General features: G+C 42.6%; 1 protein-coding gene and 1 long non-coding RNA gene across 3 annotated transcripts in view; one reads left to right on the forward strand and one right to left on the reverse strand.

Annotated features, from left to right (window-relative positions):
- LGR4 (leucine rich repeat containing G protein-coupled receptor 4) overlaps nt 1-20,073 on the reverse strand; it is a 108,346-nt gene extending 88,273 nt beyond the window's left edge. The window contains exon 1 of one of the 2 annotated variants that reach the window (XM_030918433.1): nt 19,392-20,073. In XM_030918433.1, coding sequence (XP_030774293.1) covers nt 19,392-19,576 — 185 coding nt within the window. In that variant the 5' untranslated portion in view covers nt 19,577-20,073. The remainder of the gene's footprint in view (nt 1-19,391) is intronic. The other variant, XM_030918432.1, reaches the window with a different exon arrangement.
- On the forward strand, nt 19,016-23,763 carry LOC115893610. The gene is made up of 5 exons (XR_004053684.1): nt 19,016-19,115; nt 20,052-20,231; nt 20,407-20,889; nt 21,646-21,781; nt 23,307-23,763. It is a non-coding gene; the product is annotated as an uncharacterized LOC115893610 (long non-coding RNA).
- The last annotated feature ends 757 nt before the right edge of the window (nt 23,764-24,520 follow it).

Consider the following 24,520-nt stretch of genomic DNA (forward strand, 5'->3'; position numbering starts at 1 on the left):
TGGCCAGGCTGGTCTCGAACTCCCGACCTCATGATCTGCCCACCTTGGCCTCCCAAAGTGCTGGGATTACAAACGTGAGCCACTGCACCCGGCCAGGAGGAACTTTTTAAACTTTGTTTTGCCATTGCTTAAAATGGATTCATATTCCTATAGATATTGACTAATTATCTTAATATCTAAATTTCATTCCAGCCTTCCCTGACTACCCTACTTTAACAGCAAACCACCTTCATCTTGTTTTATTCTCCTTGACAGTATTTAATATTACCTGACCTTTTATATTCATTGTGCTTATCTACTGTCTACTAAAACCCCCCACCGACCCCCCCCGCCACGTAAGTTATAGGAGTGCAAGGATGGTGTCAGATATTGTTCAATTCTGTGTCCCCAGGACCAGAAACAGTCCCTAACACATCAGGCACTTAATAAACAAATGTTGAACAAATTAATTTTTAAAGTTCCAACTTATTATCTCAGTAATTATTATTTTAAAGTTGAAAGAGTACTGATTCCGTAAACCAAAAATAAAATTCTAAGGGCCCCAACCTTCTGAATGAAACCCTCCTCTTGGCCAAAGGCATTCCAAAGTTAGCTTGAAAAACTAGTTCAGACCATGATGGGAAGGGGAAGTTGGACATGCCTCATTATATCCTACATACACCCTTTAGGAACTCAGTAAGAGTCGACCAGCATGAGCATCAACACAGACCTGAAGACTTATAAGAATACAATCTATTCTCTTTGAAGCCTGCTACCTGGAGACTTCATCTGCATGATAAAACTTTGGTCTCCACAACCCTTATCATTGAAACCTGGACATTCCTTTCTATTGATTCCAGGCTTTTAGATAATAACTAAACTCTTTCAGCCAATTGCCAATCAGAAAATTTTTAAATCTACCTATAACCTGGAAGTTCCCCGGCTTCAAGTTGTCCCGCCTTTCCAGGTCAAACCCATGTACATCTTACAGGTATTGACTGATATATTACATCTCCCTAAAAAGTATAAAAGCAAGCTATACCCCAACCACATCTTCAAGACTGCCTGTGGCTGTGTCACGGGCAAGTCCTTAGCCTTGGCAAAATCAACTTTCTAAATTGATTGAGATCTATCACAGATACTTTTGGGTTGACAATTCCATGAACCATTATACAAATATTTGTAGCTCTCAAAGAATAGTTTGAATAGATAAAATTATTGGCCAGGCACGGTGGCTCATGCCTGTAATCCCAGCACTTTGGGAGGCCAAGACAGATAGACTGCCTGAGGTCAGGAGTTCGAGATCAGTCTGGCCAACATGGTGAAACCCCGTCTCTACTAAAAATACTAAAACTTAGCCTGATGTGGTAGCGTGCACCTGTAATCGCAGCTACTCAGGGGGCTGAGGCAGGGGAATTGCTTGAACCAGGGAGGTAGTGGTTGCAGTGAGCCGAGATCGTGCCACGGCACCCTAGCCTGGATGACAGAGCAAGACTCTGTCTCAAAAAAAAAAAAAAAAAGTAAAATTATTTGCATTAAACATTTTTTATTCACCTCCACAAATTATCTCCAACAATTTCAACAAAGTACCGAGCCCATGGAAAACTGGGAAGACAAGGAAGACGCACAGGATATTTTATCTTGTCATCCAACAGACATAAGCCACTGCAACACAAGTCAAAAGTCTCACTAAACGTTAATATTAAATTAAATGTTAAAGATTAACACAGTCAAAGAAAGGAACATCTCTCCTGATAATGCTCTTCCACCTGCCTTGTTTGTCTTTTTTTCTTTTTTTTTTTTTTTTCAAGTCTCACTTTGTCGCCCAGGCTGGAGTGCAGGGGCAACATCATAGTTCCCTGCAGCCTCAAATTCCTGGTCTCTAAGTGATCCTCCTGCCTCAGCCTTCTGAGTAGCTGAGACTACAAGTGTGTGCCACCATGCCAGACTAATTTATTTTTTGTAGAGATGGGGTGTTTCATTTTTAACATACCCTGGAGCACTATAAATGTTTCTGGTCATGTCATACAACTAAATGTAACTGAATTTCTCCCCCATGAAATGGGGAATTTTGGCCAGAGCAACTGCCAGCTCTTAACAGAAGCATACTGAGAAGGGAGGAAAAATCTAAAAACAAAAATCAGCAGGAGAATTTGGTGTTATGATTTATGTGACTGAAAAGTTTAGCAAATAATAACTACCATGTCTATAAACATGTTAATATAATATACGCCATTGGAAGAAATTGATTTTTTGCTTTCCCCATGGAACGACATAGCCTTTTTGATGGGTGGACCATAATACACAAGAGTTTTTAGCTCCACTGCACTAGATGACTAGATCCTTTCCAAATCTACATTCTAAGGAGCTGAGAACACTTCAAGCACAGAACAAAACAAAACCTCTCCAGAGTTCATTCCCCATCTACATAATGAGAAGTTTACGATACCTAAGACATGTACAATGTATGAACGCCTACATTTAGGAAGAGCACTGAAAGACACTGTTATACAACCCACTCAACCAAATAACCCTAGTCTATAAAAGCAAGATCCAACACCCTGCTGCAAAACCTCTCATTACTAGTGGTAATAAGTCCTCACTTGCCATGGTTTCTCCATCTCTAAAATGGGGAGAATAATAACAGCATTGCTTTAGAGGCCTATTGGGAGGATTAAATAGATAACATGTGTTAAGCACTTCCCTTAGTACCTGGCACTCAATAACATTATTATGAGCATCTAAGTTAATAACAAGAGGATGGTGATGATATTATCTGAATGGCAGGGCAGACCGGAGAGCTCTTCATGACTAAGAATGCAACATAAGTGAAATGAGAAAGCAAAATGCTTCCACGGGAAGAAGACAACCTTTAGAATCACCAAGCAAATAACTGTTTAGGATGAGGCTGGCTATCACCAGTACATTCAAAATTAAAACTGTGGCCACAGATTCAATCATGAATAATAGCCCTGCTGCTAAAGGAAAGAGCACACAGATCCAAATGGAAACCCATCAAGTCTGTAAAACATTAACAGCTTAATAAACATCAGCTCACATCATCAACACACACAGTGTTCGAGTCAACGAAAGAGTACCAACTAAATTAATACCAAGTTGACTAAATGAATGCCTTGGGGGAAAAAAAGGCTCATGGGTGATTCACTTTTATGCTGACTTCCCTATAAAAACATCTTCAACAGGAGAGGCAGGAAATTCCAGTGAGTGAAAGGGGGCAGCTATATGGAAACCATCATACTGCACATTTTGCTTTTTAATTGACTGCAAAGTTTTGGTTTAAAGCAGCATATTCAGAAATTTGCTCCTTTAGAAACAAAAGTGAGTCCACTAACAGATCTGATCCTCATATACCATGTAAGTGAAGTTCACGTAAGAAAGAAAAAGCAAGTCAAAAAGCATATGACTGATACTTTCCAGACACACACAAAAAAACACTATTAACATGGGAAGTGATGTGAAAGCTTTTAAACAAGTATGTATAAAAAGCAAAAAGACTAAGTTAGAGATACCTTTTTAAAGTTCTGCTATGAATAACAGATAACTTCATTTTACACAATAGATTTTGAATCTAAATCAAGTCATAGTCTCCCAGTGTATACAGACATACAGATGTATGTGTGCTTTTTGGATACACATTTTTTTCTTATTTTTTTTTTCCTGTAATAACCTGTAGCTTCTCACCATTTTGTTTCTCATTTCACCTTTTCCTCTTCTGATAAATTGTCAAATATCTAAGCAAACTACAGGGATGAACAAACTTAAATATGGAACACCTGATCTTCACAAACTACCACCCACTAACTGTGGGATATTTGACCAAGTTACCTAATCCTTTTAAATCCCAGTTTGCTCAGTGACAAAATGGGGAATCCTGCCATGGACCAAGATGGTTACTGTGGAAATTCCCATTAGCACATGTAAGATGCATAATAGGCCCTGCAATTCTTCATTAAATTTCCATTTTTTAAAAAATCAGACATTCCAAATATCTGACTTTTTTCACTGTAAGCAAAATGCTTCACGTTAGGGTAATTTCTACAGCAGTCTCTGGCAGGTATTACAGTAACTGCTAGGTACCACAAAGCAAGCTAAGAATTCTTCTAAAAGCAGACATTCTCAGCTTAGAGGAGTTTAAATAACTTAAAAAAAGAAAGCAGACATTTAAACAAAATCAGTTTTTAACGGCTTTTGTTAATACTACATACCATGCTAACAATATATTGGAACTGGTGATATAAGGAATTGATGATAACAAGCCTCACCACAGTCCAAGACACTAAAATTGAGATTTTCTTATAAACATACATTTAGCATATGACCCAGGATCTCACTCTAGTATTTACGCAAATGAAATAAAAACCTATGTTCATACAAAAACCTCTATGTGAATATTTACGGTAGCTTTATTTATAATTGCCAAAAATCTAGAAATAGGGCAAATGTCCCTCAACTGGTGAATGGAGAAACAAATTATAGTATATGTATACAATGGAACACTCCTTAGCAATGAAAATGAGTACTGGCCAGGCACAGTGGCTCACACCTGTAATCCCAGCACTTTGGGAGCCAGGGCAGGAGGATCATTTGAGGCCAGGAGTTCAAGACTAGCCTGGGAAAAACAGCAAGACCCCATCTCTGCAAAAAAATAAAAAAATTAGGCAGGCATGGTGGCACATGTCTGTAGTCCCAACTATTTGGAGGGCTGAGGTAGGAGGACTGCTTGAGCCCAGGAGTTAGAGGCTGCAGTGAGCTGTGATCATGCTACCGTGCTCCAGCCTGGACAACAAAGCAAGCCCCTATCTCAAAAAGAAAAAGAAGAAAAAGAAAAGAAAGTGAGTATTACATATTAATATATGCAACAACATGTTAGAATCTCAAATGCAGTATGGTGAGTAAAAGAGGCCAGACACAAAAGGCTACATTGTTCTATTACATTTTTATGGCATCCTAATAAAGGCAAAACTACATAAAGTGAGGAAACCAAGGTAGAAAACAGTTCAGCAGTTGTCAGAGGTTGGAGGTGAAGAGAGGAGATAACTACAGAGAGGCATGGAAATTCAGCGAGTGAAGAAATGCTCTATATATTCACAGTGACTGTGGTCATATGACTGTATACATTTTGAAACTCACAGAACTGAACACTAAAAAGGATGAATTTTAAAATTGAGGAGCTTGGGTGAGTTTTCTCTATGAATTCACAGTTTTGATTTTTTAATTTTTTTTTTTTTTTTTTTTTTGAGATGGAATTTCGCTCTTTTCACCCAGGCTGGAATGCAATGGCACCATCTCAGCTCACTACAACCTCTGCCTCCTGGGTTCAAGCGATTCTCCTGTCTCAGCCTCCGAGTAGCTAGGACTATAGGTGCCTGCCACCATGTCCGGCTAATTTTTGTATTTTTAGTAGAGATGGGGTTTCACCATGTTGGCCAGGCTGGTCTCAAACTCCTGACCTCAGGTGATCTACCCACCGCGGCCTCCCAAAGTGCTGGGACTACAGGTGTGAGCTACCATGCCAGGCCTTTAATTCATAGTTTTGAAAGTCAAGGAAGCGGTCAAAGTAAGGAAGATGGAACATCTAAGATTAAACCATTTATTTTAGAATAAAAATACGGAGGCAATAAACAAAAAGGGAACCACAAATAGATTCATTTATGGAGAACCATAAAACAGAAACTTTTAAAAATTTAACCTTAAAAGAGCCAATAAATTTAAAGGAAATCTATTATAATCAAGAACTACAAAAGGAATCACTCTTATGAGAAAACGTGAAAGCCAATAATTTCTATTAGCACATTGTTATTCAGCTTATGTTCAGTAATGATACCAAGAACCATCAGAAATAACTTCTAGAAGAGATGTCTGTATAAATTTAAATATTTGGCTATTATCTGAGATAAAATAATCAACGGGAGTTCACTGCCTTTTAGATAAATCATCAACTTCTGTCAAAACCAGTCTACATGTCTGAAAAACAATGAAACTAGAAATTCAGGCTGGAGTAACTTGAGGGTTGGGAAGGACCCTGATGAAATGGATGTCATTACTTCCTCTGCTACATCATAAATCTTCTTATCCTTGGATGTCACAGCAGGGGTTTTTTCCTACTTCTGGAATGCCACCTCAGCCAGGATGGTGTGAAGGGCAAATTCTTTTTTTTTTTTTTTTTTTTTTTTGAGACAGTCTTGCTGTCACCCTGGCTAGAGTGCACTGGCGCGATCTCGGCTCACTGCAACCTCCACCTCCTGGGTTCAAGTGATTCTCCTGCCTCATCCTCCCAAATAGCTGGGATTACAGGCGCCCACCACCGCACCCACCTAATTTTTGTATTTTTAGTAGAGACGGGGTTTCACCATCTTGGCCAGGCTGGTCTTGAACTCCGGATCTCATGATCCACCCACCTCGGTCTCCCAAAGTGCTGAGATTACAGGCATGAGCCACAGTGCCTGGCTGGCAAATGCTTTTAACACAGAATAAGTGCTGAGAGGTTAAATGCAATGGCTCACTCCTGTAATCCCAGTACTTTGAGAGGCCGAGGCAGGTGGATTACCTGAGGTCAGGAGTTCGAGACCAGCGGGGCCAACATAGTGAAATCCTGTCTCTACTAAAAAAAATAAAAATCAGGCTGGGCGCGGTGGCTCAAGCCTGTAATCCCAGCACTTTGGGAGGCCGAGACGGGCGGATCACGAGGTCAGGAGATCGAGACCATCCTGGCTAACACGGTGAAACGCCGTCTCTACTAAAATACAAAAAAAAAACTAGCCAGGCGAGGTGGCGGACGCCTGTAGTCCCAGCTACTCGGGAGGCTGAGGCAGGAGAACGGCATGAACCCGGGAGGCGGAGCTTGCAGTGAGCTGAGATCCGGCCACTGCACTCCAGCCTGGGCGACAGAGCAAGACTCCGTCTCAAAAAAATTAATAAATAAATAAAAATCAGCCAAGCGTGGTGACATGTGCCTGTGGTCCCAGCTACTCGAGAGGCTGAAGCACGAGAATCACTTGAACTGGGAGGCAGAGGCTGCAGTGAGCCGAGATGGTGCCACTATGCTTAAGCCTGGGCAACAGAACAAGACTCCGTCTCAAACAAAAGAATAAGAGCTGAGAAAGACAGGAATTAACTTACTCTTCAATTTCATGTTCTTGACCATCTCCTGTCAGACCTGCTGATGAGCCTCAATACTATAGATTTAGACGCCACAGACGAAAGTCCTCAATGCTAGCTGAGCTGAAACCGAGCCCCCAACTAGAAGGCTAGTACTATGTGCAACAGAAACTTTTAAAGGTCATTGCAGCAGTGTTTGGCTAGCAGGACAATGATCAATTGATCTCTTTCTGTGGACTGACAAGAAGATAAACATAAAGGCAGGCAGTCTTCAAGGTCTATCCTACTGGGAATTCAAGCATCTGTGATCCCAACACACACCACATATCAAATGTGGGAGAGCAATATCCAAATGCCCTTTGGTGAAATACATGATTAGGTGGAAAACCCATTATGGAAGCAGGCCATCCTAAGTTAATTCAAATTGATATTAGAAATTGATTCATCCAAAACAAGGGATTTTCTTTCCACAGAATACAATGAGGCTCTGGAAAACACAGTTTGATTACTAACAGCAGAGCCTGTGGTTTGTGCACAGATTTGCCAACCTACCATGAAGTATGAAGCATTCTGCTGCATGCCCTCACAGCCCCAGACTCTGTGTGTGAAGGATAGGAATGAAATATTCCATATGTTTTCTTTGTCAGTGACATGGCTATTGAAAGCAAGGCCACGGTAGTCTCCCTGCTGAGGGACTGGGTCAAGCTATTCATGTGTAACCAGGCAGATGTCAAGATGGTAATGGGAAAAACATCTCAAACATTTTTTTTTTTTTTTTTTTTAAGAAAGAGACCCAGGGTAGAAAATGCACAACTGTATTTGAAACACTCAGCCAATCTAAATAGGTTGTGAGTGCTACTGCATATGTTAGCTACTATTCTGGCTTTATAATTCATGTTCAAATCAGGTCTGAATCAAAACTCAAAAAAGTTTTTAACTGTGCTTAAGAATGTCATATAACTTTTTAAAAATATGTAATACTTTAAAGAAAGGATTTTCATTTTAAATTTACTTTTAAAATAAGCTTTTCTTTAGCCACAAAACCAAGCATTAATCTCAAACGTAAAAAAAAAAAAACACAGGAGCACGCTGGCTCATACCTGTAATCCCAGCACTTTCGGAGGCTGAGGCAAGAGGATCGCTTGAGGCCAGGAGTTCGAGGCCAACCTGGACAGCAAAATGAGAACCTATCTCCATAAATTAAAAACATAAAAATAAAAAACACATAGGTATCCAATAACCAGTAAAATCGTAAAAGAAATACTTTCAAAATACTTAAAAAGTTCTTTTGTAATCTGCATATTTCTAGAACAAAGTGATGTGAAAAATAAGAATGCAGCCAAATTGTCCATGATAAGTAAATCTTACCCATCTTCTACATCAAGCTTGTCCAACCCACAGCCCACAGGCCACATGCAGCCTAGGACGGCTTTGAATGCAGCACAACACAAATTCATAAACTTTCTAAAAACATTTATGAGATTTTTCTGCACTTTTTTTTTTTTTTTTTTTTAGCTCATCAACTATTGTTACTGTTAGTATATTTTATGTGTGGCCAAAGACAATTCTTCTTCCAATGAGGCCCAGGGAAGCCAAAAGATTGGACACCCCTGCTCCTTATGTCCACATGGAAAGAAAGAAAGTGATCTGAAAAACTACAGTGGGCTCTCATTGGCATGAAGGTTCCCAAAGACTGAGTTGGGACTTCTTTTCTTTTTCTTGAGATAGAATCTCACTCCGTCATCCAGACTGGATCTTGGCTCACTGCAACCTCCGCCTCCTGGATTCAAGCAATTCTCCTGCCTCAGTCTCCCAAGTAGCTGGGACTACAGGCACCCGTTGCCATGTCAAGTTAATTTCTTTTTTGTATTTTTAGTAGAGACAGGGTTTCACCACATTGGCCTGGCTGGTCTTGAACGCCTGACCTCAGGTAATCTACCCGCCTTGGCCTCCCAAAGTGCTGGGATTACAGGGGTGAACCACCACCCCCAGCCACTGAGTTAGGATTTTTAATGAAAGTCCTGTCACAAAGTCTGGAAGTAGAAAGTCAGTATCTACAGATCACACTGACACTGTCTTTAAAGGATGGGCTATCACACACCCATTTGCTCTGAAGAGAAACCCTACATTCGCCTGTTAGGACAGCACTTTCTACTTAACCAGCCATCTCAGGAAGGCAGCAACAAGTCACAGAGACCCAGGCAAAAAATGTAAGATTTCCCTTGAGCTCCCTCCTCCAGATAAACCGTACCTCTCCTCCATAAGGCTTTCTTGTTAGAGGGAAGTAGCACCATCTACAAGAAGGTATCTTTATAAAATCAGATGTACTACTGTTTCTCTACCAGGGTCTTTATGGATTTTTGCACGAAAAATCTACCAGATGAGTAGCCTTTTCCCATTAGCACAGTGGCTCACCTGTGAAGTCTATGGGCTTTGAACCTGATATATATTCAAAGAACCAAAGAAACAGGGTTAGAATTTTAAGTCATTGTTGTAACACACACACAACGGCTTAGTCACTCCCACAAGAAATGACAACAAATTGAGTTCTCACTCGGTGTCACTCAAAAAAGTCATGCTGCGGCCGGGAGCAGTGGCTCACTCCTATAATCCCAGCACTCTGGGAGGCCGAGGTGGGCGGATCATGAGGTCAGGAGATCGAGACCATCCTGGCTAACACGGTGAAACCCCGTCTCTACTAAAAATACAAAAAAATTAGCCGGGCGTGGTGGCAGGCGCCTGTAGTCCCAGCTACTCGGGAGACTGAGGCAGGAGAACGGTGTAAACCCGGGAGGTGGAGCTTGCAGTGAGCCAAGATGGCGCCACTGCACTCCAGCCCGGGCGACTGAGCAAGACTCTGTCTCAAAAAAAATAAAAAAGTCATGCTGAAGCGTTTCCTTGGTGCAACCCTAAAGATAATGTAAGCTCCCTCTTCTTGCACAAGGAAAATGCTAAGTCCAAAGTGGTTAAGTGACTTGCCCAAGCTCTACAATGCCTTTTTGAACTCAGAGGTCTTCATGTCCTGTGTCAGACTCTTCAAAAAAAAAAAAAAAAGAAAGGAAAAAAACAAACCGTTTTTGAAAATCTATTCATAAAAATACGCCTATAAAAGAAGCCTGAGGGCCTGGCACAGTCGCTCATACCTGTAATCCCAGCATTTTGGGAGGCCAAGGCAGTCAGATCCCTTGAGGCCAGGAGTTGGTCTGGGCAACACAGTGAGACCCTGTCTCTAAAAAAGAAAAAAAAATACAAAACTTAGCCAGGCATGGTGGCGCTCACCTGTAGTCCCAGCTACTTTGGAGACTGAGGTACGAGGATGCCCCTCACTTGGGAGGTCGAGGCTGCAATGAGCCGTGATTGCGCCACTGCACTTCAGCCTGGGTGACACAGTGAGATTCTGTCTCAAAAATAAAAAGACTGGGGAGTTGACAGTAACTTAAAAAGCTAGATGACATGACCATGGACTCAAAATGAACTTGGAGAATGGAAGGCCAGCCAGAAAATTTTTCCTTGTAGAAAAACATTAAGATGTTTAAAAATTAATCAAATGAAATAAATAGCAGAAATAGCAGAGAAGGGATGAAAACCGAGATTATGATAAACTGCTAAATATCAGTTAATAAACCCATAATGTGTAATATTTAAAACATTACACTTGGCTGGGCACGGTGGCTCACACCTGTAATCCCAGCACTTTGGGAGGCTGAGGCGGGTGGATCACCTGAGCTCAGGAGTTCGAGAGCAGCCTGGCCAACATAGTGAAACCCCGTCTCTACTAAAAATACAAAAATCAGTCGAGTGTGGTAGCGGGTGCCTGTAATCCCAGCTACTTGGGAGGCTGAGGCTAGAGAATCACTTAAACCCAGGAGGCGGAGGTTGCAGTGAACTGAGATCGTGCCACTGCACTCCAGCCTGGGCAACAAGAATGAAACTCCACCTCAAAACAAAACAAAACAAAACAAAAAAACAGGACAGAAAGATATTTGAAATGTATTAAATTCATTTAATATTCCCTTCTCATGAACTCAGATTAAATTATGTAAGAATTCTGTGTACACTTCAACTTGTGTGAGAGAAGGAGATCCTGAAGGGCAACTAAAGAGCAATTATCACATTTAAAATATGCAAAGACTGGATTAATTTAGTAGCTAAAACAGAAGGCTGAAGAGCACATGAACGGTTTCCACGAACTGAAATCTGAAGGTCCACAGTTAACATACCTGCTTTCTCTCCCCTACTACAGAAAAGAGTTGATAGGCTAGTCTAAGAGTTCCTGTTAAGTTACTCAAGAGTGTTCTCTCATTCTCTAGAGAATTATTCTGCAAAAATGCGGCTCTCTGAGATGGTCTGCACACAGAAGAAGGCTGATAATCTAGAATGGAGTGGCAACCATGAGTTTCCTCCCTCCTGAAAATATCTGGTCTGCCAAGCCCTTCGTATATGACCCTTATGGTTTCTTCAAGGGCTTCTAAGCATAAAGCTGATCGCTTACGGAAATGGGAAAAACCAGTAAGTTAGCCATGGTATAGCCCACGCCTTACTCCCTAGAGTTTCAGAGAAACTCCCATTCAGCAACTTCAAAACCAGACACTTGAAGAGTGAGAATTATAAAAGTCATCTCCCCTCACATGAAAACAGCTCTAATAAAGCTCTTTAGGGGAGTTTTGATGTCACCACTTGTACTAAATGACTCTGCTGTTTACACTAAGAGCTACACAAGGAACCTCAAAGCCTGAGGGGAGTGGAGAAGTGCGACCTGAAGCAATCCCAGGCACATTCCTTAGCTATGCCTATTACAGCTCCAAGGTAAGGAGCTATCTCCCTGCCAAATTTATGTCACTCTTCTTACGAAGAAAAATTTCCCCAAATAGAACTTTAAAAATATAAGGGGATAGAGAGAATCTAACTTGTTATTTTTTCTGGATATCGGGTTCCACATCCTGATTCAAATACCAAAAATACTTTGGTGCCAGGGTACAATGAGATTTTCACTCTTTCAAGGGTCAATTTTGCTTTTAAAACTTTGAAAAAAAAAAAAACTACATTCTCTTAGTGTAAATCTAGAAAATACAACCAGCTAAAGGGGTTTACATGGCCTTTTAAAAAGGCTTATCTTGATTCAGAATACTTAATTACAAATTAAATATAAAGAATAAAGAACCACTAAATGTCTTGTAACATATTAAATATGCTTCCTCTGCACATTTTCTCACTAGCACAAACAGCAGGCCAGCCTGAGATCTAAACGTATACCCAATCTTGGCCCAGCTGCCTCCCAAAATATCTATGGTTTACATTTCCTTACAAGGATATGCTTATATACTTATGAACCAACATGTTGCCACAGGAGGGTGGTTCAATGCCTTACCCATAAGATCTTTCATGACAGAAAGCTAAGAAGTATATATTTTTTAAATATTAATTTCTGGGACCTAGACTATTAGAAGGGTATTACTGAACCTCAGTCACTTGCATCTAAAATAAGAGATGCATAATGCCAAATCTTGTGGTTGGGGGAAGACCAGGCTAGTGAGCTTTTTTGACAATTAAAATATGTAATGGTATAAAAAACACATTTTAGAGATTAAAATCAACCAACCCAATTATTCAGAGTTTTAATTGCCTAGACACGACACAGAATATTTTAGTATGCTTTAAAAATCTTGCTAAAAATAGCTCAGCCATACACAAAGTTTAATAACAAATATTTGTCTATGTGTGAGTGAACTAAGAGTATACTACCACACAATTACATCTTGCAATTTAAAAGAGGTGTTTGAATACTAACTTGTTAGTCTTTGGAAAATTGAGAAGTTATTAACTGTACATGAGCTAAAAATCACGATCTGTCTCATGCTAAGACTGATTTCTAAACTCAATTTTTAACTCACCCAATTTTAGACAATAGAGTTGACACCTAGCATACAGTGTGACCATCAGGTGCTGAAAGGTACAAAAGAAATGTCAAGAGAGGCAGACAAATTAGCCATTGTGTAAGAGTACTGATTTGCTAAATGTCCTAGTTTTTTTTTTTCCACTGACAGGATTTACAATTATAGCATTTTATCATCTTCAATCAAGCTTTTAAAAAACCACACTTCACCGAACAAAGTTGGGGAAAAAAAGAAAAAAGTCATCCATATTCTTTCATATATAGGAAAACAGGCTTTAACGTTGCCAACAACTTGAAGGCCGCACAGGACGGTTAAATAGCAAGCTGGGTAACATATTTCTCACTCCAAAACCTTGAGATCAAGTTTAAAACATTAAAAGAGCAAAGCTGTCTTATAAAGAATACTCTAAGTTACATTACTTTTATTTTTCAGAGTTAAAGGCACATTTTGCAGGGTTTTAACTTTTAACCCAAGTATACCAACAAATACTGTACTTTTATAGATATTTATCATTTTTTAATAGAGAAAAGGTGGGAGACAGTCTTAAAAATATTTCCATGAATTACTAAACGATTCTTACAACTTTACTTAATATTCTACTCAGATTCACAGAAATTCAAAGCAAAGAGAGAGGCATTAGCCATCATCTAGTCAAATGTCCATTATTTATTGATTAGAAGAATGAGAATAAAAGGCACCATCAAGGAAACCAGAAACCAAACTCCAAACCTGTAGGCTGCCAGTACTTTCCATTATTATAAAGATGACTAAAATAAGAAGCTGACAGATAGACTTGACAGAGACAGAGGCCAAGAATATGCCTAAACTTGCCTGGATTCACCTACTAATACAGAACTTTGATCTTTCCTAAGAGATTAAGTTGTCAAATGTTACCTTACAATCCTAATGTTAAGAGCCAAGGGCCTGGACATTAAAAATCACTTATGATACCATAACCGGCACAGCATTTAGTTTGACTGGAAATTATAAAACATTATTGGTTACTGTAAGCCTTAAGGACCCCTAAGCGAGGGAATTACTGGTTCATGTCTCTCTTTTTTTTTTCTTGAGAGGAGTCTCGCTCTGTTGCCCAGGCTGGAGTGCAGTGGCACAATCTCGGTTCACTGCAACCTCTGCCTCCTGGGTTCAAGAGATTCTCCTGCCTCGGCCTCCCAAGTAGCTGGGACCACAGGCGTGCACCACCATGCCTAGCTAATTTTTTTAATTTTAAGTAGAGATGGGGTTTCACCATGTTGGCCAGGCTGGTCTTGAACTCCTGACTTCAAGGGATCTACACACTTTGGCCTCCCAAAGTGTTGGGATTACAGGCGTGAGCCACCACGTCTGGCCTCAAGTCTTAAGAATTGCTCAGGTCATATCCAGCACACTTTTGCCTGTGAGGCATGAGTTCCCCATTCAGTGGAAATGTTTCAGGTGAACTGGACAACTGGAGGAGTCTCCTGGATAGGTGAGACAGTCTACAATTTAGACACCTATACTTCACTTAAGACAATACAGAGGACCCAAAGAATGTATAAACATCAAATTAAGGCCAGGCATGATGGCTCATACCTGTAATCCCAGCACTTTGGGAGGCCGAGGCGGGTGGATCACAAGGTCAGGAATTCAAGACCAGCCTGGTCAAGATGGTAAAACCCCGACTCTACTAAAGACACAAAAAAATTAGCCAGGTGCGGTGGCAGGTGCCTGTAATCCCAGCTACTTGGGAGGCTGAGGCAGAGAATTGCTTGAACCTGGGAGGCGGAGGTTGTAGTGAGCCGAGGTCGTGCCACTGCACTCCAGCCTGGTCAACAGAGCAAGAGTCCATCTCAAAAAATTAATTAATTAATTAATTTAATTAAATAGAGAACAACAACAACAAAAAAAAACTTTTGGCAGTAAGAGTTGTTGACTTGTTTTACAGATGAGGAAAATAAGGTCCTGAAGGGTTAAGCATGTGATTCATTCAAGGTCACTCCTATGAATTATTGACAGATCGGAACCCAGCTCTCCCTATGCCTGGCAGAATATTTTTTCCTCGCTTATATTTAAAGAGAATCCATGGTTCACTAGTTCAGAAAATAAAAGACCTATACTTAAAGATATTCATACATCGTTCTTGTTTTGAACAAAGTTCACTTGTATATAAAACTAACGCATCTCTAGAAAGACACACAACACAAACTAAGCCAACAATTGATTTCTGTAATTCAGAAATCAAAAGATGACAAAACTCTACCATCAATAAATACAAACATGTAGCCACTGCTTACTAACCTGACCTGCCAGAGAATATACAGTAGATATCAGAAAATATGTAAAAAAAAAATACTTTCAAATGGTATTAGTAAAAGAAGAAAGTGCTTGGAGTAGTGAAAAAAAATACACCTTAGGGAAGAATCTGAGATGATCTTTCCAAAAGGAGATTCTTTAAAAACACTTTAAAGCCCTTCAGGTAACTCAATTCTATATAAAAAGCTGGACAACCTGCTCATGTACAGGATACATACACTGTGAAGGTTTGAGAGATTATGACTAATTATATGGAAGTGAAGATGTTGAGTAACTTTTTGTACAGTATCCAAATTACTGAAACAGAGTGATTTTCTTTTCCAAGTGTTAAGCCTACCCACAGGAAACAACCAAGGCTATTCTACCCTAGCGAAGTGCCTTAGCTAGTCATGCATTCTGCAACAAGTCTCCATGGCAAATTTCCTAACACACACTTCTAAACACAAAGAACTCCTCCAAGTAATAAACAGGTTGGTGTGAGTTCAACTAAAAGGATATTCTACTCCTGGGATACTTTTATGAGAGGATCATAACCTTATTGTCACCTTGCCATCCTAAAATTGCATAAAAAATATAAAGTCAAAAAACTTCTGGAAGTAAGCAGCAGCCTTAGAGGTGATCAAGTGAATCCAATTGCTTCACTTTTCAGATGAGGAAATTGTCAGTGAATTGCTTCATTTTTCAGATGAGGAAATTGTCACGAAAAAAAAAAAGAAAAAAAAGTGAATGACTTGCCCAAGGCCATACAATTACTCAGTGGCATAGTAAGGCTGTGATCAAGTACTCAGGTCCACCACTTTCTTCACAAAGTCACAGAAATAGCCTTGCTAATCTTAAAACTATATGCCAAACATAATCTAGGACGTGCAAATTTGTGCTCAAGGTCTACGTTTCTCAAACACCATAGCAATAACACACAAATGAGAGGACTCACATACACATTCCCCTCCCCATGACTTCATCTCTTTCTCCCAATCTTGGAATGTAGGTGATTGAGTTATTACCACAAATACAGTAATAACCTTGAATCCTTCTGATTAAACTTTGGAATTTTAATATTAGATTACGGCCTTGAACACTCCTCAGGGTGAATTGTGGCAGGTCAGTGCATTGTGACACAAGATTGAACACTGTCGTTCAAAAACATAAATAGTCACTACAGGTGCAGCAAATGGTGTGAACACAGGAATCCCATTCACAGTACTGAGGATTACATCTGACGCTGTCCCCAGACTCCGGTAAAGCAGCTTTCACCAGGAAATAGACACTGTTAGACTGAACAAGTTTCAACGAGCCTCAAGGAGAAGAAGCAGGTATTCTCTCTCTGGGACCTTCTCAAATCTGGACAAATGGCTAAGTGCTGAGAATGCTGAATCTGAAAATCCCCTGTAGGAATGGTGTCTGAATTCCATGCCATGGTTCTGCTCCTCAGTGTGGCCTTGCATCCTTATTTATTCACTCCAGCATTTTTAAGTGCCTCCTATATACCAGGCTCTGGGGACCCCAAGTTGAGTAAAATAAAATCACTGCTCTGTCAGTCCCAGGATCTCTAAAGTGGAATGCACCCTCCACCCCTGTCCCCAGGGGAGGTGAAAGCACTACTCCAGGACAAGCCATTGAGCAATGAGAAGAAAATGAAGAACTCTGATTAGTAATTATAGTCTCATCTTTTTAACTTCTACTTTCATGATTGTAATTTTCTGCATAATCACAGAGGTTTTTGGTTCACATGCTCCAGCAATTAAGAATAGGTGAGCAAATGCTTAGAGACCAGGGAACTAGTCTCCTGATGTGTAACTGTAGCTAAGTAAAGCTGCGATGGGAGAACAGACTGGAAGTACTTGGGAAAAGACCCTAGGTGATCACAACATGTCCCATATATGATCGACTGGAGTGTGCAGACCTGCAGCACTGGCCTCGCTTCATACATGGCTTTTGAGAATCACTGAATGAGCTAGTTTCCCCAAGAGTAAAATGCAAATATGCTGCTCTTGAAAACCCTTTTAGAGAGGGTGGTTATATATATTTTTGAGGGTGAAATGAGTAGTAGGGAGAAATAAGGAGTCACCAGAATGTATGATCACTCTACCTATAGGTCACAAATCTAAGAAAATAAAACACATTTGCACACCACCAAAGCTCAGAAAGTGCTAAGATAATGCTAGTTTAGGCACTCCAATTTAGACTGTTACCAATTATTTTTGTTTCCTAAGCCATGAACACTAACTTATTCTAAGGCCCAAAGTTGAAGATACAGCATTTCAGTACCTCCAGTGAGTTCTACCAGAAGATGCTTTGGAGAGGAGCATGCTCCCATAAAAATGTGATTATTTCTTTGTGGTTTTAGATACTAATGTAAAACAGCTCTTTTCCTTATAGGACAAGTCTACTCACTAAAATGTGAGGAATCTGCTAAACAAGGTCTTTACAACTAGTCAAAATAGTAAAATCGTGCTTTTCTATTCTATGCAGAGCCTTGCAAGAGGTTCAGGTAGAGGGACCTTTCTTTCTGCACAAAATCCCTAAATGTTTCTAGAGAACTTGGGAAAAAATTAGCCCCATTTCCTCTCCACAGGTCTTCTTTCTCTTGATTCAATCCATTCCTGCTCAAACTTCCCCGCTTAATGTAACTTTATGAACAAAATGCTCTTCACTGCAAAGTTAACTTTTGTTTTTTAATATGTTAAACTTCACTATAGTGAAAAAAAAAAAAAAAAGACCTCGAATACATAACTAAAACTAACCTGAGACAGGAAAAATAACAAATGGGGAGGGGAAGGCTGAAGCTGAAAGAATGAAACAGGTTCCAAGACAACAGGCCTCGATGCTCACTAAAAGTCCATCCTGAGAAGGCAAGCGGAACACCTTGGCCACCACCGACCTGGAAACACAGCAATGCTCCTGCCTGCATAAAGATTTCTTCACAGGGTCCTTTAAAACTTTGTTTCTAAGAGGTCCCTTCCACAATAGGTAAAAGGAAATTCCGTCTATCCTCGGGGCCCTCAGGATCCCTTCCTCTCTCACACGTTTCTTTGACTGCTCCTGATTTAAGCATTCAGCTGGCCACGCAACATAAGAAACAGTAGGAACACGCAAGCCCTGCCCTCAGTCACCCTCTTCCTCCTCTATCCGTGGCCTTTGCCACCACCTCACAACCTAGTTCAGATTCCTCTTCTTTCCTCAAGAGAACATCTAAAGCTCTCAAGTCCCCGTTTGAACAGGGAGATTCTGGAAGTCTGAAACATTTGAGTGTCTCTCGATCTCAGGCAGCTCAAAAGAAAAGATCTGTTGGCTGCGTGAAGGTGCATTAGAAACCGGCTGCTACCTTGCAGCCTGAGTTGAGCATATGCTCCGGAACTTGCTTCTCTTCCAACATCCTGCACCTCAGGTCAGCATTCCTCCTTTAAAAGACCTTGTTGGGTAACATCATGTCCACCAAGAGAACCCTGTAATTCTCCCTTGTTTTCTCGGACTCCCCTGCGTGCTGCAGAAGCCTGGGCGTTAGTAGGGTAGTCCCGAGTGGAACTGGGGGGAAGTAGGTGCCAGGACGCACTACCTGGATGGGGCCAAACTGGAAGGAGATTCGCCCTGACTGAGGTACAGGTGTTTCTTCTCCCCACATGCTGGAACCCAGGAGGCTCCAGGTGCTTCCCCAAGAGACGTGCCTCAGTCTGCAGACTGAGGCCAAGTTCTCGGCGCCCTCAGCCCCGCCAGTGGCGGAACTCCTGCTAGCTGAGCCAGGGCCCGCAAGAGAAGGAAAGGTCGCGTGGACAGGCTGCCTGGGGCAAGCGTGTTTAGATTCCTTCCTCCTCCTTGGCCCCAGATGCACTTGTGAGTTGGGGGTGTGCGCGGTGGGGTGGGAGGGTCCTTGTGCCCAAAAAGTCTGGGAACGAAAGCTACTGCTGGCTCGAACACGGACTGGCAAAGTGCGGAAAGCCCGTGGCGCAGGAGTGGGCTCCAGTCAGCCCGCACGCAGGTGACCGGCGGACCCCCTTCTCAGGCCCGGGGAGCGGCGGGGCGGGGTGGGGTGGGACTGACCCCTAGCTCCGCCCCGCGGCGCCCCCCGCCGGGCCCCCTCCCCCCCGCGTCCCCGCCGCCCGCACTCACAGAGCTTGGGTGAAGGCGCTGAGCCCCTCGGGCACGGCCGTCAGCCCCTTCCCGGAGCAGTCCACCCGACGGTCGCCGTCGCAGCTGCAGGGCGCCGCGCAGAGAGGCGGCGCCGCGCCGCTGGGCCCGGCCGAGCCGAGCAGCCCCAGGGCAAGGAAGCAGAGCAGCCCCAGCGGGCCCGGCATTGCTGCGGCCGCCTCCCGCGCCGGCCTCTCCCGCGGCGCCGCTTGCTCCGCTGCCCTCCGACGCCCCCCTCCGCCCCTGGGCAGCCGGCCTGCGGGCTGGGGCGGGGGTCTCTTCCTCGGCGGTCCGCGCGGGCTCGGCCCCTTCAGCAGTCCGCCGCAGCGGCGCAGGGACGCGGCGCTCCGGAGTTTCGCCCTTCCCGCTGCTCCATGGACGCGCAGAGGCAGCGCCGCTCCTCCGGCGGCTCAGGCCAGCAGGGCCGGCCCGGCGCAGCCGCGGGGGCCGCACTCTGCCATCGCACCCGCCTCCCTGTCCCCGGCCTCCCAATGCAACGGCTCTTCAAGGTTGCAGAGCGCAGCCTTCAGCCATGCCGGCCACTCGCCCCAGCCCCCGCCGCGGCTCTCGCACAAACACCCAGACTCTGGCTCGCTCTCTCCCCGCCGCGGATCAATCTCTTCCCGTCCTTTTCCCTTCTAGGGTTGCACGCTCTGGTTCCCAAGCCCCCGGCCGCTGGCTTATGCAAATCACTTAGGTACATGCAAAACTACCCCTTCTCCCGGAGCGCCATTGGCCCGGGGAGGTCTCGAGCTCATTACTATGCAGAGAAGAGAGCCGCCATTGGCCAAGAGTAGGACCAGAGGGGCGTGTTTCTCGGGTGTGAGTGACAAGGTGGTGGTGGTTGTGGTGGTGGTAGTGGTGGTGGTGGTGGTTCAAGGCAAAATCCCTGACTTGGCTGGATTTGTGTGGCAGGTTGTGGATTGAAGGTAGAAGGATAGGCGGACAAGGGGTCTAGTTTTTCCCTCCCCCAGCCATCTTTTTCTTCCCTCCGCAGAAATTGGATCTCCTAAATTGGATGACCTGGAAAGTAGAACTTCCCTCCAGCGTTCAGTTAAGTTTCAAATGACTCTCCGCTGTTCCAAAGGGCGAGGACGTCTGGAGCTCTGCAAACGGAAAAAAGATTTTGAAGAAGAGGAAAAAAGTTTCCCTCGATGTGACACACATCTTTGGATTTTAGCTATACACTAAGCTAAAAGTATACCCTCTCCAGTGCGTCACTTCACCTGGGATCTTTACACCTATCTTGATATGCATTTGGTAGCTAAGTCTTAGCAATTCATTCTCCCCAGTCTTCTCTCTGTATGTGGTGTTTTTGGTGACTGCAAATCAGACTCCTTTCGCACACACTTTAAAATCCTGAAACACAGGAATGTTGTAAAGGTCAGAGAAAATGATGTTTCTGAACACTGGACAATTTCCAAAACATCTGAGTGGGAGGTGACTACGGCTGAGAAGCCAGCAGCAACATTGGTGTTAGGTAATTATCAGCATTCCCTCCTCTGCTGGATTTTGAGTCCTTGTGGCCTAATAGACCCCACAGAATCTGTGGACCCCACATTATCTGTACCAACTACTGCTTTAGGGGTACTTCCTTTCTTGCTCTCTGCTGTGGCGTTGTTTTACTCTATAATGGAGACATTTTTAATGAATACGTTAAAACAAGCAGGATTTGGCCGGGCCGAGCCCAGTGGCTCACGCCTGTAATCCCAGCACTTTGGGAGGCCGAGGCGGGCGGATCACCTGAGGTTGGGAGTTCTAGACCACCCTGACCAACATGGAGAAACCCCGTCTCTACTAAAAATACAAAATTAGCCGGGTGTGGTGGCAGATGCCTGTAATCCCAGCTACTCAGGAGGCTGAGGCAGGAGAATTGCTTGAACCCGGGAGGCGGAGGTTGCAGTGAGCTGAAGATCGCGCCATTGCACTCAGCCTGGGCAACAAGAGCAAAACTCCGTCTCAAAACAAAACAAAGAAAGCAGGATTTAAAAATAATTATCATGTAAAGTTGACTAGCCATCGTATATAAATAAAACTTAGAACAATGGAAACAGGTTGATGCAGACCTGTAAGTTTAAAATGAAAAACTTCCATCATCTTTGTATTTGGGAGTTTATCTAAAAGATAATGTCAGGTTGGACACATAAGTCACATACAGTAAATATGTCTAGAAGCTAGAGAGTTTAATAGGCTTTCATTTCAAGTTTTAGGAATGACATACCTCCTCTCAGTGTAGGGCTGAAAGACAACTTAAAGATCCCCGGGCAACTCTGGTTTTATAGATAAGAAATCTGAGGCTCTCAAGAGAGTGTGTTCTGCCCATCATCGACACGGAACAGCTCCTGGGCTCCTGGCTCCTGGCTCCCAATCTGGTGCTCTTGGAGCCTTCCCTAAGTTGGCTTTCATCGTCTAAATCATTTCCATTATTTTCTAGCAAATTTCATGAACAAATGAAATAAGGAAGAAATTGTAAAGTTAGTTTCTGTAATTGGTTCTTTAAGAGCTCTCTTTTTTTTTTTTTTTTTTTGAGACCGAGTCTCAGTGTGTCTAGTGGCACAGTTTAGCTCACTGCAACCTTCACCTCCCAGATTCAAGTGATTCTCCTGTCTCAGCCTCCTCAGTAGCTGGGATTACAGGTGCCCACCACCATGTTTAGCTACCTGTTTTTTTTTTTTTACTAGAGACAGGGTTTCTCATGTTGGCCAGGCTGGTCTCGAACTCCTCACCGCAAGTGATCCACCTGCCTCAGCCTCCCAAAGTGTTGGGATTACAGTCATGAGCCGTGGAGCCTGGCTTACATGCAAATCTTGATGAAAAATGGAGAATGATTTAGTAGGCCTAAGTGGGGCCCAGAAACCAGCATTTTTTTTTTGCACAGCAAGTGAAAGTGACACAGGTGATTTATGAACCACACTTGGAGAACTTTATTCTTTGTCTTCAAATAATAAAGTCTTATGGCTGGAAACTTAGGTGAAAGGAGAGTTTCAGATTTTGAAAAAAGGAGAGATGCAGATTTTACTAAAGAATAAATTCCTATTGTCTGTTAGATGACAAATGAAAGAAAGGATGATTCAAATTTGCAGCTTAGCCAGGAAGATAAAAGATCAGGAACAAAAGACTTGGGTAGGGAACAGAAAAAATATGATATATTAAAATGTTTGTATTTCTTATTTGCTACATTTTGTGTGCTTTGCATTAAAGATAAATTGGTCAATTAGTCTCCATCTCTTGAATAAGATGTCCCAAGAGAGTATAAAGACAAAAAACAAAAAACCAATGATTAAGGTACTACCTCAGATAACTAGAGAAAAATGATCAGCCCTTAAATAAACCATAAGGACTGGAAAGATACTGAGATAAATCAAATAAAAATTGATGGCAAGCAAAAAATAGTATGGTCTCTGTCTACAGACTGGTTCCTTTTTTTTTTTTTTTTTGAGACGGAGTCTCGCTCTGCCAGGCTGGAGTGCAGTGGCGCGATCTCGGCTCACTGCAAGCTCTGCCTCCCGGGTTCACGCCATTCTCCTGCCTCAGCCTCCGAGTAGCTGGGACTACAGGCGCCCACCACCTTCCCCGGCTAGTTGTTTTTTTTTTTTTGTATTTTTTAGTAGAGACAGGGTTTCACCGCGTTAGCCAGGATGGTCTCGATCTCCTGACCTCGTGATCCGCCCGCCTGGGCCTCCCAAAGTGCTGGGATTACAGGCTTGAGCCACCGCGCCCGGCCGACTGGTTCCTTTTAAAGTTTTCACTGGTTTTGGATAAGTAAATTTGCAGCATACACAGGCTAGATAAAAAGTAGAACTGGGCTGCAACCCCTCTGTATACGTGGCATGGAGCTTTTGGGTCATGAAAAAAGTACCCTATCGTAGTGATGCTTGCCTTGATGTCTTTGTGCAGAGCACACAGGGCTTGTTGACTGGTGGATAAGCTGGACTTCCATTCTATCACCCCTTTACCCAAGAGCCCTTATAAACATAGAACCTGAACAAATATATGCAGAGTCCCTACCTGTTGGGTGAATGGTTCAAGGTGCTCTGTTACAGCAATAACAGCTCAGAGACAGTGGGGGCTCTCAGGAAGTGCTATAATGATTGACTGGATAAAAGTCCTCATACATGTAGAATTTCACTTTTTATGAAATATTTCAACTTAGAAATTGTTAACGGCAATCAGCTTAAGCAATAATGTTACAAATGTAGTTTATATTCCCTTTGTACCACTCCCCAATCATATTCCTTTTCTTCCTCTCCCTGAGAAGCACTTTCCTAAACTTTGTAATTAATTCCCATGCGTATTTTCATGCTTTTCCTATGCATGTATCCCTAAACAATAAACACTATTGTTTTGCATATATAAATCAACATCATTGTATACTGTTCTGCAACCTGCTTTTTCACTCAACCTGTGAGCATAATCAATGTTGATGAACTATGTGGCTATTGTAACTTCATTTTCATTACTATATAATATTCCACTTAATGAATCTGCCCCGTGTGTTAGGGTTCTCCAGAGAACAGAACCAATAGGATATATATAGAAATACAGAAAAGAGATTTATTGTGAGGCATTGACTCACACAATTATGGAGACTAAATGACAATCTTCCATCTACATGCTGAAGGCCCAGGAAAGCTGGTGGGTTTGTTCTAGTCCAAAATCGAAGGCCTAAGACCCAAGGGAATCAATGGTGTTTTGGTCCAATTCTGAAGGCCTGAGAATCAGGAGCAGTGAAGTCTGAGGGGAAGAGAAGACAGATGTCCCAGCTCGAGCAGAAAGCAAATTTACCTTTTCATCCTTCCACTGTTTCTTTTTTTTCTTTTTTAATGGAGTTTTGTTTTGTTTTTGAGATGGAGTCTCTCTCTGTGGTCCAGGATGGAGTGTAGTGGTGTGACCTCAGCTCGCTGCAGCCTCTGCCTCCTGGGTTCAAGCAATTCTCCTGCCTCAGTCTCTCAAGTAGCTGGGACCACAGGCATGCACCACCACACCGAACTAATTTTTGTATTTTTAGTAGACAAGGGTTTTTGCCGTGTTGGCCAGGCTGGTCTTTAACTCCTGGCCTAAGCGATCGACCCACCTCAGCCTCCCAAAGTGCTGGGATTACAGGTGTGACC

Source organism: Rhinopithecus roxellana, chromosome 15, assembly GCF_007565055.1.
Source record: "Rhinopithecus roxellana isolate Shanxi Qingling chromosome 15, ASM756505v1, whole genome shotgun sequence".
Lineage (NCBI taxonomy): Eukaryota > Metazoa > Chordata > Mammalia > Primates > Cercopithecidae > Rhinopithecus > Rhinopithecus roxellana.